Genomic DNA, 13609 nt, shown 5'->3' on the forward strand with positions numbered 1-13609 from the left:
CTCCCTTGAGAATTAGAAAAAATATATTTTTTCTTGAAATGTTCGTAACATATTTTACCTGAACACTTTTTGTTGAATTTTGTTTAAAAATTTTATCCCATTAACATGTCAAAATAGTTTCTGTGTTAGATGCATGTTCTAATTAAATCCAGCATTCAATATGATATATGTAGCACTAAATGTGCTAAAGCCATTAAATATACTCTTCAAAATATTGTACTAGAATTGTGTTTCTATGTTATGCACTTTTATGAATAAGTGACTTTTTATAATTAGTGCAAAACATTAGAGGAAATGGCAAAACACTGATGTAAAAAAGATTGTATCATTGAGAACTTCTTTTGGTTTTGACAACAAAACGATTGAAACATCGCTCTTAAATATATTATAGAAAATAAACCATGACTTATGGTAAAAACTTAAATTGATTCATACCCGATTGTCTTTGCAACGTCCTGCTCAAGGTAAAAGGCAACGGATGTAAACCTCGTCACTGCTCGATTCCACCTACCTATATCTAATTATGCCACTGTTATAGCATCTCATTTTTTCTGCATTTTAGGCACATTATAACAACGGTGAATATATAATCAGACAGGGTGCTAGAGGTGATTCATTTTATATAATAGCTAAAGGAAAGGTACGTATATCGAAATGTGCTTAGCTGTCTATGTGTGTCACTTTTTAATTTCCATTAGATGTGTAATTTAATGGTGCGAACTGCAGCTAATGATTACTATATACAACTTCCTGAAATAAACATTTGCAATAATCCATAATCACACGCATCTTCTCCGTGAAATTCCACGAATTATCTTTAAAAGTACAGTGGCGGTTGTCAAAAGCTATAAAGGACAATCTATCTTCTAGAACAATGCATATCACACTGTTAAATTGTTTGTCGAATTGACATTCTTTCAAAAAAACCCTCGTGACCAATATTGTTTAGTAGATACATCTATATCATACGATCGAGATATTGTGGATGAGCATGTCAATTAGATACATAGAGTATGTAAAGTATTATAAAGACATACTGAAGCTGTTGATGTCAGAATGTCTACATGTAAGCAACCCCTGTCACATACAATACTTACATTTCCCCTTGACCCAATGAGTTAATAATGTCATACCGAGCTAAACTCCTAAAGCAATTTAAATGTTTTTCTACGAGTCAAATATGCCAACCTGTACCATATTTTGCTTCTCTTAGGTTCGTGTAACAAAACGCAGCTCCAAATCACACGAAGAAGTCACAATGAGATATTTACAGAAAGGTGATTTCTTTGGTGAACGTGCCTTACAAGGGTAAGCTGATCTTTGTCTTATAATAAGTAAATGTATCATTTGATAGATCTTCCTTTAACTCATTCCGAGATTGAATTATTGTAATGTCAAAGTTTATAGTCGAGATTGCATGAGAAATGTCTTTTTAATTGTGGAGAATGTCATAAGCATTTAAAGGGAGAGACATAATCCTCAATCACTTAAGTGCTTGTAGAACTATCGAATCTAAGGAAACTGGTGTTTGATTTTGGTTTTTAAGAGTGCTACAGGCACTGTAGTTCCAGCAGACTAATCAGAGGCCTTGTGCCCTTATATCTTAAGTACAATGTGTCGCCTCAAATGATATATATGATATTAAAAACATTTTCATAATATTTTCCAGTGAAGATGTGCGGACAGCCAATATTATAGCACACGATCCTGATGGTGTTGACTGTTTAACTATAGATAGAGAGTAAGTCATATTTTTATTGATAGTTTGTAGTTATCAAGAGTAATCTACCGTGGAATCTTCATTCTTATATTTTTTTTAATAAATAGTACAGCAGGGGCCTTCCTTTAACATTGGAAGGATATACGAAACATTTGGATATTACTGGAAAAGACATATTCCATCTTAATTTTGACTTGGAATATTGTGAGTGGTGCAGATGATATTAGTGAAAATTACGATTCATTTTGATAAATCGAGACTAGAATTCATACTTCATTTTTTTCAGAGCTTATTCCCAACTTATTAGTAATTTAGATGATCTCAAAAGAATATATGAAGATGATGAAGAAAAACTTGGGTAATTTGAATTTTGGACTAAATATATTCGGCAGGGTTTAAACTCAGTGATCTTACATCCAGGAATTATTATCAGGGAATTGCTCTGAAATGGTTCTGAAATGGAAGTCTCAATCAGAGCTGGTATAGCTCTTTCTATACCGATTACCTTTATTTATTTATCATTCAGAACATATATTAGCAAGGAATAAATATATTTATTCTGTCAATCAATTTTATTTATTCAGTATAATAAATGGTTATTATATATTTTCAGTATTGATTCAGAATATGCTAAAATTAAACTCAGCGATCTTCATGTATTATCAACGTTAGGTGTTGGTGGATTTGGTCGAGTAGAATTGGTAAATATTAACATTTCATTATTCATACCTTCTGGCTATGTTAGAATGACTATGTCAATGGGATATATTCTCTAGGAACACACAGTAACATCCCCGGGAACACTAGAATACTTGAACACGAGAACACGACTGTATTCAATTTCTTATTTTAGTTCTTATATTATGGAAATCACCAGGAACAAATGGGATCATCCTATTGGCGTAACATAGAAACGCAACACTATTACTCAAAATCATTTTTATTCATCCTTTCATGGTGTTAGAATAACTATTTAAATCTACTCTACAGGAAAATATATCAGAAATCCTTTATTCATTCCATCAGCAATGTATGAATTACCAATTCAATAGTAGGCTATGTCAATAACAGCTATATCAAAGGAATATGTTATACCTTAATGATGGTACCTGACAGACGTAACATTACCACGCCTCGAGCAATGTGTGTCTTACCATTACGGTACGGATTGTGTATGAGGAACAAATATTCTATAAAACAACTCTCTGACCTAACAATGAGACATATGGCAATACTTTAGTTCATTTGTACTGGCATTTTATGGGAATTTGTTTTGTATATATAGAAATATCCTTCTGAAAAATCTGTTCGGAAAGTGGGTTCATATTTACAGCCATGCATCCTCTGATCATTACTAGTTGACAACTCGTAATTTGAGGACATTCATTCTTGATAAAAACTTCTTATATAAGGGCTGATATATTTTAAAAGATTATAAACCATCAGATTGAACCAGATTCAGAGCAGGTTAATGATAAATATGGAAAATACCTTACAGAAGGTCGTATCACACATTGTATATAACCTATGAATAATATACAAGATAAAGTCTAGTATATATGATAATTTGTATATTATATGTTGATGTAGGTATATAAGATGATTTAATATAAACATCATTAGGTGAATTATAGATCTAATCTCTCTTAAAACAAACACACCCAATTCTCTCTTGCTAAAAACATGTACTCTATATAAATGTCTATTTTCATACCATTCATTCAATAAATTAATGCGTCTGTTCATTTTTCTAAAGGCAACATGATTTAAAATGCAAAAGTTTTATATCCTTACAATTAAGTCATTACAGAATATACATTAAGTTTAATGCAGCTCCCGACTGCTATGGATTTCAGGAGTAGAATGTCCTTGATTGGGATTTGAGAGATGTATGTGCACATCACTATATTATTTCGATTTTGAATTTTTACCCTCCCCTCCCCCCTTCCTCAAGCTCTACAAGTGAGTCCATTCCGTCAATCAAAATATGGCAAAATCGGGAGTAAAAGTTGTAAATACTTTCTGCTATCCACTTACTTGGCGTGTTAATTGTTAGATGTGGGCGTTCCATATTGTAAAAGGGCGTGCATCTGACAGGAAATTTCTTTTTACTTCTCTTAAATTCCGGTTGTACAGGTGTTACACTAACCTCACTGTATACTCTGTTTAATCTGGAATGTTGTGAATTCAGTCTTGAAGCATATTATTCCTGAATTGTTATTCAAGTATAATTTTTGCTGGTTTTTTAATTTACCATGAATTGGTTATGTATGTTTAAATATGCAAGATCATTGCACTGGCAATTGCTTTTTGGCATTACATGTTCATTTTTAATAACAAACCAATCTTTGTAAGTTGATCAGTGGTATGTATCTAGTTAAAGTGGGGATACAGCACGCTGACACGGACATGCAATAAATTTGAATTTGGAATAACGGTTCAGACTGGTGTAAAAATTGTTTGTTCTTTAATATGATTGTCTATATACATTCTTCATTTTTCATTGGCTGACAATTGCACTTCAAAACAAAACCATTCAAAGGTTTATTACTTGCAATTATAAAGTCTATTTATTCTCTACTCCAGGTACAAATAAACAACGATAACAGTAAAGCCTATGCATTAAAAATATTAAAGAAGCACCATATAGTGGAAACTAGACAACAGGAACATATCATGAATGAAAAACGTATTATGAGTGAAGCCAGGTGTGCCTTTATAGTCAGGTAAGAAACTTGATCTTTCAGCAAGTTGGCAGAAAAAATCATTTTAATAATATTTAGTTTAACAGTTTATATTTTAAATGCTAGAGACCTGAGTAGGGGAAGCAATTAAAACTTTAAATATCATGTTTTGGATCACATTTTAATTGCCACACACGATTGCCACGAAAAAATGAGTAAAAGAATAAAGTAACAATTCGATAGCATTAATTTTCACCATTCCAACTTTAAATCAGATGGTTCCTGCAATTCAACTAAAACGAGTGTTTGATGACGTCACTAATCGCGAAAAGCCTTATGTGATGAAGCATATTTTGCATTAGTGACATCATCAAACACTTATTTTTGTGGAATTGCAGGAACCACAGACTGACTAAAAGTTGGAATGATGCAAGTGGTTAAAAAACCTCTTTACAATCTCTTAAAAAAGGGGAATATCAGTGGGTAAAGGGATATTCTTGATCTTGACAAATCGGCATACATTGTACCCATGAAAGTGACAGATCATGGAATTCAATAAAACGATTTGACGAGGCAAAAAATGTGCTATTTTAGTGGAGAGATCTGAATTCCTATTATTGTCCCTTTTTTACACGTACTTACTGTAACTAGCATTGTTAAACAATGATTTCAGAAGAATCAGAGCAAACTGTTCCGCAAGCCACTGTTACCTTGCACTAGACAATTATACCGCTATATAGTCTTTCTCCAATAATAGAGAAATTCAACCTTTCAGTAATCTTATAACGAAATTACATGTTCTAAAATAGTCCTTCTCATATCAAATTTCATTCATTTTTACATGTTTTTACGACCTGTATTAGAATCAATCTAAGGCAAATCTCAGTATTAGCGGTAACTTGAAACATATCATTCTTTTAACTTGGAGATTTTTAAAACTTTTTTTATTGATAATTACAGAAATACATTTCTATGCTCTTTAGATGCAATTGAATCGGTATTTAAGATTTAAAACCTCGTCTTAGCTGTATTTATCGAAATATTTGTGTTTAAAAACTTCTTACAAGAGTCAAAACAAGTAGTTTATTCACACTAATCGCAGATCTCTTCATATTGACATGCACCCGTGGTTTTGGTCACGTCATACACACCATGACATAGAGTGTCATAATTATATTATATGATAAGAACACCTATGAATGGAGGCTGAAAAACTTATATCAGTATTTTATTTAGAACATTATAATCCTGAGTATTAAAGGGGTTATTAAAGGGTTTTATGTGTATCTGAGACACTGATAGAATCAATCTACATCATTCCACTTTTCAATCAGAGGTCTGTCGTTGCTGCAATTCCACTAAAACTATGTAAGTGTTTGATGATGTCACATATCGTGAAATATGGTTTATCACGTAAGGGTATTTGCGATTAGTGACGTCATCAAACACTTACTTTTAGTGGAATTGAAGGAACCACAGACGTTTGGAAAATGGGAATGGTGCAAATTGATTCTATCAGTGTCCCGATACATATAAAAAAAAAGAAAACTTCTTTACAATCCCTTTAACAATGTGTTATGTCTTACAGCAAGTTTGGTTGCAGTCAGCTTGACAAAAACTTTGAAAGTTCATCTCTAACACATACTACCTGTTGATGGAGTTATAACATAATCTCTTTATTTAAGAATTGTTTGTTTATGAAATTCATTTTGTTTATTTTTATTATAAATCTTATCAAATTAAATAATTGTAATACTTTGGTTGTAGATTACACAGAACGTTCCGAGATAGAAAATATTTATATATGTTATTAGAATCATGTCTAGGAGGTGAATTATGGACCGTGTTGAGAGACAAGTAAGTCATTTTGAAATATAATTTCTTTGCCCAAAACAAAATTCTTGTGGATTGATGCTCGCTTGTATTCAACTGACCCAATGGTACTTGTCCAGAGCACCTGCTGTTCTGCCGTTAATGTTGTTGTCTTTTTGGAAAATCCACAGAATGATAGCAGAAATTTAAGCTAATTGAAATTCTGAGACTTAAGACTTTTGCATGTTGATGTTAGATGTGGGCACATTTATCATAGGTTTATATTCCTAATTAGGTATCCCTTTAAGCTGTTAGTATAGCTTTAATATTCCATGTAAAATGACAATCGTGGGCCAACATTCTTCAGATATCGTCGTTACAACATATTCCAAAATCCCAACCACAATTAAACATTTTTATTCTATTTTCACTTTATTTTTATTTTCTACTGGCCTGAGCTCAACGTCAAGTGAGTTATTCAAAAAATTAAAGCTACCAAGAACCTAAAAAACGAGCTTCAATAAAACTCCTATGTACAATATTTTAACAAAAACCACACGTTTAACCTATGTCTCTTTTTACGAAAAATGAAACTGCCAAATCTTCTAACGCAAATCTGATGTGTTTCTATCCCAACAGTATTGTATCTGCAAAACAGAAAAAGTGAGTTGAGTGGAACCTGTATTTTTCAGTAGACAACTGCTTTAATGATGGTTTGCAAAATGAGTTGATCTCGCTATGTTTCAGTAGAAATTTTGATGTGATTTTTGAATGCTAATTATTTAGTAAAATTACGTCTTAAGCTGTTTTAAGATACGAGTTGATTACGATCGCATGTTGTGATGTGATTCAGGTGCGCATGCGCCACTAAGAATTCCGTTTCATGTAAAAAAAATCTACTGCTTCGCTTTTAACCTTAATACCTATAAATAATAATTGAAATTATCCTTTCCTCTAATCCACAATCACGCATTTATTTATCTTACAGCAGAAAGAAAAGGCAAACCATTTTTAATTAACATAAAAGTCAATGTTAAAAACTCTGTTGCTGAATGTGGTTCTACCACACTATATATAATCTGAAATCGAATACTTGATGTTAATTTTCCATTATATAACTATTATAGGCTTTAAGTTAAAATTCGGCTTTTTAATCACATATAGTTTACATAATTCACTGCTATCACTTCTTCAAAGACATCGTAGATCTTAGGTTATTCATTTGATGGAGCGAACAAAGCGTGAATGATATTCTAAGGATATTGAAAGTGAATAATATATACGTCATTGATGGCGAAAATTAATCAGGTTTTAAATGACGACGAAAGGATTCACATAAGACAAAATGTTTGTTGTCATTCAATTAAAGATAATTGTAAAGATACAAGGGGCATTAAGTACAGAAATATTAAAATGTGTGATTTGTAAACTAATGGCTGCATATTAAAAGTTATAGAAGTGTTATCATTTCATACAACAAATGATAAACGCTGCTCAGGAATAAGAACACAGTTAATTCTCAATGTTTATTTTTTCAAGAGGATCGTTCGATGATAACACCACCAGATTTTACACTGCTTGTGTTGTAGAAGCTTTTAATTATTTACACAGTCGAGGAATAGTTTACAGAGATCTTAAACCTGAAAATCTTTTAATGGATTCCACGGGTTATGTCAAATTGGTAAGTACTTAATTCCTTAGTATCGGAACTCTTGACAGATTTATGGTTAAGTTTTGTTGTTTTGATGCTGAAAACCCATTCTTTAAGACTAAATGTAACATGCTCTTAATGTTATTTGTAGTAATCCATTACAAATATATATTTTGGCATTGTAATGTAATGCAAATAATGTCGTTAAATCAAACCATCACTCGTGCTCTAAAGGGCTGTGTTGTAAATTAATGGATGTAAAGATTAAGTTGTAAACCAGTACAGTTGCAAGTGGTTACACTGTTCCAATACGCAACAGACACGTGTATGGGAATAGTAAAGTGCATTGATGGAATCATAAACAAAAACACATACCATAGTTTAAAATCTGTCACAATCATATGGTATCACAACTATCCTATTACATGGAAAAAAAACTTATTTTTTACGGACTAGATGGGTGTGGTTACAATTAGCATGGTTGCATCTGTTCAGTTCCAATTTACGAAATTGTCAGTTGTTTCATGAAAAACAACTGAATCTGAATTCGTTCACGGACAGAGAGGGTCTGTTTGCGAATGAATCTGTCTTGAGAGAAAAGTTCTTGTATCCAGTGTAATGGATTTTGAATAGAAGGAAGCTTTTAGTCCTATGTAGATGTAACCTCTATGATAAAAAAGCTATATAATAATTTAATAGGTTACTATAGTTAGTACTGAGATAAGGAGTGTTTGCTTTTCTTTTTGAGTTAGATGTTTATGGTGGTCCATTAACGAAACAATGACATATTTGTACTTGCATATTATATTTTTCTTTTGATGACCTCAATTTTGTTTTCTATAATCATAGAGTAGTTTGAGATTTTTTATTTAGTGTAAATTCAAGAATGCTTCCTTAATCAGATGTTTTCTGTTCTAAATCAGCCACCAAAGTCTAACTACATGACATATACCAGTATTCTTTACAGTATATAATTATGTAACTATTGTGATTTACTAGACATTTACTGATCTGTACAGTAATATGCCTATAGTCAGAGATAGAAATTCTCGATATCTCACTGAACCTTCGAATTCTTTCAATTCATTAATGTTACTAACTTAAACCATAACGAAATTCACTGAAGTTACACGATTTTCCCCGAGAGTCCTGATCATTCTTAATTAATAAATCTGCTACAATGGCCACAACAAATCAGACCAAAACTCAGCCAAGTAAATGACGCCTAAATTATTTGAATGATCAAATGTTGCTACAGCTCCTTTATCATTTAAATACTACTTGTAAGTAATTCAGTTTCGATATCATTCAAAGAAATTAATTTAGCGTGTTATCATTCTGACTTGAAGATGTTCCAAATGTAAAATTGTGCCAGTTTCGTCTGTTTTCCATTTCCGGTTTCCTGTGTTAACATTAGCGTGCACGCAGCAATGCCATTGTGTTGGTATTATCAAACAATGTGGATACGTTAAAACCGGAAGTTCAGAAACAGAATAAAAAAAGGAAATAACACAATAAGCCATTGACATTGATTTCTGAGTGAAATGTAAATCAATGAAGTTAAGGCCGTCTTGTTTTAGTCGCGACTCTTTCTGTCATTGAAAGATTACAATGATTACGATTAAAAAAGTTATCCTACAAAAATATATAAAGAAGATTTTAATCGTTACAAATGTTAGAAAAAGAAACATGATTGTGTTGGATATTTTTATCACGCCAACTAGTTTACTTTTGATTGAGTTCAGGATTAAATACCTTTTCACCAAAACTTGCATTATAGAAGCAATATAAAAGGCACACAAAACATATAGTCGAATACCTCATCACGAGGATACAAGAGGACATTAATGTCTTTGCTCATGTAGACAATGAGGAAAGGAAAAACAGTATCAGGTCCCGGGGTCATAACCCTTTTTTCATACCTTTTTTTTCAAATTTGAAGCAGCTATTACTGATGCATAATTGATTGTATCAAAGAAAGAGCACAATGTTTCTGGAATCATCACATTAATCAGAAAATTTTACCTTTCCTTAATGCGAAGGGGCATTATGACTAAGCTGAACACGAGAAATGTTTTGCGGCCTTGGGCCAGATCACTTTCAAATCGTGTGTGACGTCAAACGTCATAATGTTAAAGACTCTAATCTAAGACTTCCACCTTAATTATATTATATAATAATATTTCCTGTAATATCATACACTATCTAGATATAAGGTATAATATTATAAATGTCAACAGGAAGTTAATTCAGTACATATACCAATAACTTGAGACAGGGTTATTACTCTATTTTACATTATTCAACTGACCAAGTTTTTCATCTGCCTTGATTACATCGCCAAATTACATCGTATATTTTGAAATATTCATACCATACTCAAAAATAATTAAAATTAAATATTATGATATAATATTATTATATAATTAAATATTAAGATCATAGAATCGTCGAACAAAAGAGGTAAAAGGTACTTTGCAAAACAAGGATTACTACATCTATTGACAATAATGGAAAAACCGCATGTCTGCGTGATATTAACAGAAATTGGTAAATCAAGGTATCACAGGAGGGAGAATGTCAGTCTATGCAACCCATAGAATGAAGGCATCCATTCCGACGCTGTAATGGATCACCTGGAACCACAGTTTATTCGAATACGAATAATTATAGGTGATCCTAACATGTCTCAATGTCACTTAAGGTTACAATGTTTTACTTCTGATTTTCAGGTTGATTTTGGGTTTGCTAAGAAAGTTGGTCACGGGAGAAAAACGTGGACATTCTGTGGAACTCCAGAATATGTAGCACCAGAGATTATATTAAATAAAGGTCATGATATATCTGCTGATTACTGGTCTCTAGGTATACTGATGTTTGAATTACTCACTGGAAGGTATGTATTATTTCTGGTAACAGAAGTTAAAGACTCTTAACTCATCATTATTATTAGATTAGGACCACAGTTTTCAATACTAATAAGAATTTGGGAAAAGGTTGTCTCCCATATCCGTTCTCACTTGAAATATTTGTGCTACAGGGTGGGGATACCAGAGCCAGAACAACTTATCTCTGCGACAATGATTTCTTCAAGTATCGTTTCCAATTTCATGGAAGATTGGATATCAATTTGTAGCATTGAACCGTTGATTAAGAGTGAAAGTATCGTGTAATTATTTGGAGTTTAACATCTAAAAGAGTTGTGATTATATCTTACATCTTTTCTCGTGTGTCGTGTTTTTATATGTCGGGTGCCAAAGGAAAACATGTAATTTGGTAATTGAAATGAAATGGAGATCGTTGGATAAAATTATGATTATTACTGGTATAGGAATGGTTATAACATGTAGTTATAATATATTTAAAATGTAATAAACGTCCAGCGTGCTGTTATTATATCATAATAATCTTATTTGGTGCCGATAGATCGAGATAAATTACAACTAATATCATTTTGTTTCTCTTTATATCGTCATTTATTTTCTCTGTATTGTTCCATTTGCTATTTTATGGTTTAATTTGGATAAGTGAATTTGGAAAGTGTGGCAAAACGCACGTCTGATATAAAGAGATGAAACATTATAAGCGAAATATGAACAAGTGATTTCATTAAAAGTCTAACAAATTCAAACAAGAAGCAATCAGTTTATCGCTTGATTTTGGCTTCAATCATCAAGTGAGGGGAATTGGTAAAACTTGTACGGAATCTCACTGATAAGTGTTTATTTAACTTTATTTACTCACATATCCACTTTCTTGGCTTTTTTCTCCTCTTTAAAATTACTTCAATAGATCTCGACAATTGACTTTTAAACTTGAAATGTTTCATGTTTTCTCAGATTATGTTTAACATTTGTCTGTGTTATATTTTTCAGTCCACCCTTCGCTGGCCCAGATCCAATGAAAACATACAACTTGATATTAAAGGGAATCGATGCAATAGATTTTCCAAGAAAAATAACGAAAAATGCTCAAATTTTAATCAAAAAACTATGCAGGTTTGTTTTTGTTTTATAATCTTTGTCTACCATCTTGAAATGTGAAATGTATATTCAAGTGTCAAGATAGTTCGAAATAGTGCATTATCTTAGCCAGCTACAAATTAATAGGAGACAGAAATTCCTAGCGGATTGATATTATTTTGAATATAAATCAAGAAATGCAAAAAACACGGCTAATTAAATGTAATGCAGCATAGGTGTTGGAATTAGATATAAATGAACTTATTTACTGTTATTAAAAAGAGAATATCTGATGGTAAGTAAACAGTCAGAATGTTTCAGACTAGCTATGAGAATGTGAAAGCAGATGCGTATATATGTTGGAATCATGAAATACCAGAATGAAAAATGGTTTAATTGTTCTGTATTTTAATTGGAATATTATTTACAGACAAATCGTTCAACAGGTTAAATCTGTCAGTATTATTCAGGGTGTTCTCGACTTGCCAATTCGTACCAAAAAAATTGAAGCCTGCTTTTGAAATATGGATAACTTTTCCAATCTCGAGAATACGGGAAAAAACGGGCTTCCCCTAATTGTCAGTTTGAAATGTAAGAATAGGAATTATTTTCGTTAATCTCGTTAAAGTGTTTTCAGTTTTTAGAGGTAATCAAAACACAATACAACGATTTTAATTTAGCTCAATACACATTTATTTGAGATATGCACCTCGCTCAATCTTATCACTTTGAATATTATCTTGATAAGTGACACATTGATTCCAAATCAAATTAGCTTTTGTACCTGTAGACATATTTTTGCAAGTGACAAGTTAATTCAGTATTCATTGAGGCCATCACCATATGATTATCTTCTTAATTGAAAACCAGAAGGACCTGCAGTTGAAAATCAACTTCACAAAACGTGTACCATAAAAACATCAAAATCTAACAGAAGAATACTGCTGTAGGGTTTGATTATACAATAGACTGAACAACAATTAAATTGGATAACATCTTATCTCTGATTACATTATTGATTTTGGTAGAAAACTTTTTATCTGATTAATTCAATGATCTTAACACTGACCTTACATTGATGCAACTTGGTAGGAAAGGAATGGCTGTATATTTTGTAAATATTGAGATCCAATACCTTCTAGATTTGTCTTCATTGCAACTTTCCTTGAACCAGGCACCAATGTAAGTGGCATCGCATCGCAGTTTGCCCTTCAATATTACCTATGATCAGCCGAAATCAAAATTTATCGCAACGATCTGCGAATCAAAACCAATATTTTTTGTGTACATCTTCTGCAAAATTTACAAGAAAAGGCGATACTCGACAGTTTCTAACCTTATGAATTATCGTCATTGGAAATATAAATTTGAAGTTTACGACTGTACGACATTGTGAATTGCTACCGATTTTATATGAAATGCGAAATTGCGAATCAACATTTAACATGATTAGCTAAAAAATATCCAATGTGATAAATTGGTAACCAATTTTTTCAATCTTAATTGAACCCTGCCTTGCACCGTCCTGTTATTTGAGCGGGACGTATCCTCAATGTCTGTAAATGAGGGTCAAATCGACTGACGATTCACAGCATCTCGTCGTATCGGTTTACAACTCCAATGATGGGTGTCAAATTTCCATACTCAGGTCACTGACCACATCCAAGTTTTTACTAGAAACTAGAAAATGAGCAAACCTATTTTCGATGCGCTCAGGTAGATTAGACCCAGCAATACCTTATATCCACCCAAAAGTCGCAACAGTAGTTCAAAATTTAGT

At 32.1% G+C, this 13609-nt stretch overlaps 1 protein-coding gene across 1 annotated transcript in view; it reads left to right on the forward strand.

Moving 5' to 3' along the window:
• Nucleotides 1-13609, forward strand: part of LOTGIDRAFT_210612 (hypothetical protein) — a gene marked incomplete at both ends in the record, with an annotated part of 34971 nt that overhangs the window by 18848 nt on the left and 2514 nt on the right. The window contains 10 exons of the mRNA XM_009063904.1: nucleotides 563-640; nucleotides 1214-1308; nucleotides 1670-1741; nucleotides 2007-2078; nucleotides 2334-2421; nucleotides 4307-4446; nucleotides 6172-6261; nucleotides 7756-7897; nucleotides 10600-10763; nucleotides 11743-11865. Of these exons, the coding sequence (XP_009062152.1) occupies nucleotides 563-640; nucleotides 1214-1308; nucleotides 1670-1741; nucleotides 2007-2078; nucleotides 2334-2421; nucleotides 4307-4446; nucleotides 6172-6261; nucleotides 7756-7897; nucleotides 10600-10763; nucleotides 11743-11865 (1064 nt within the window). The remainder of the gene's footprint in view (nucleotides 1-562; nucleotides 641-1213; nucleotides 1309-1669; nucleotides 1742-2006; nucleotides 2079-2333; nucleotides 2422-4306; nucleotides 4447-6171; nucleotides 6262-7755; nucleotides 7898-10599; nucleotides 10764-11742; nucleotides 11866-13609) is intronic.

The sequence above is a fragment of the Lottia gigantea genome (assembly GCF_000327385.1).
Source record: "Lottia gigantea unplaced genomic scaffold LOTGIsca_6, whole genome shotgun sequence".
NCBI classification, from domain to species: domain Eukaryota; kingdom Metazoa; phylum Mollusca; class Gastropoda; family Lottiidae; genus Lottia; species Lottia gigantea.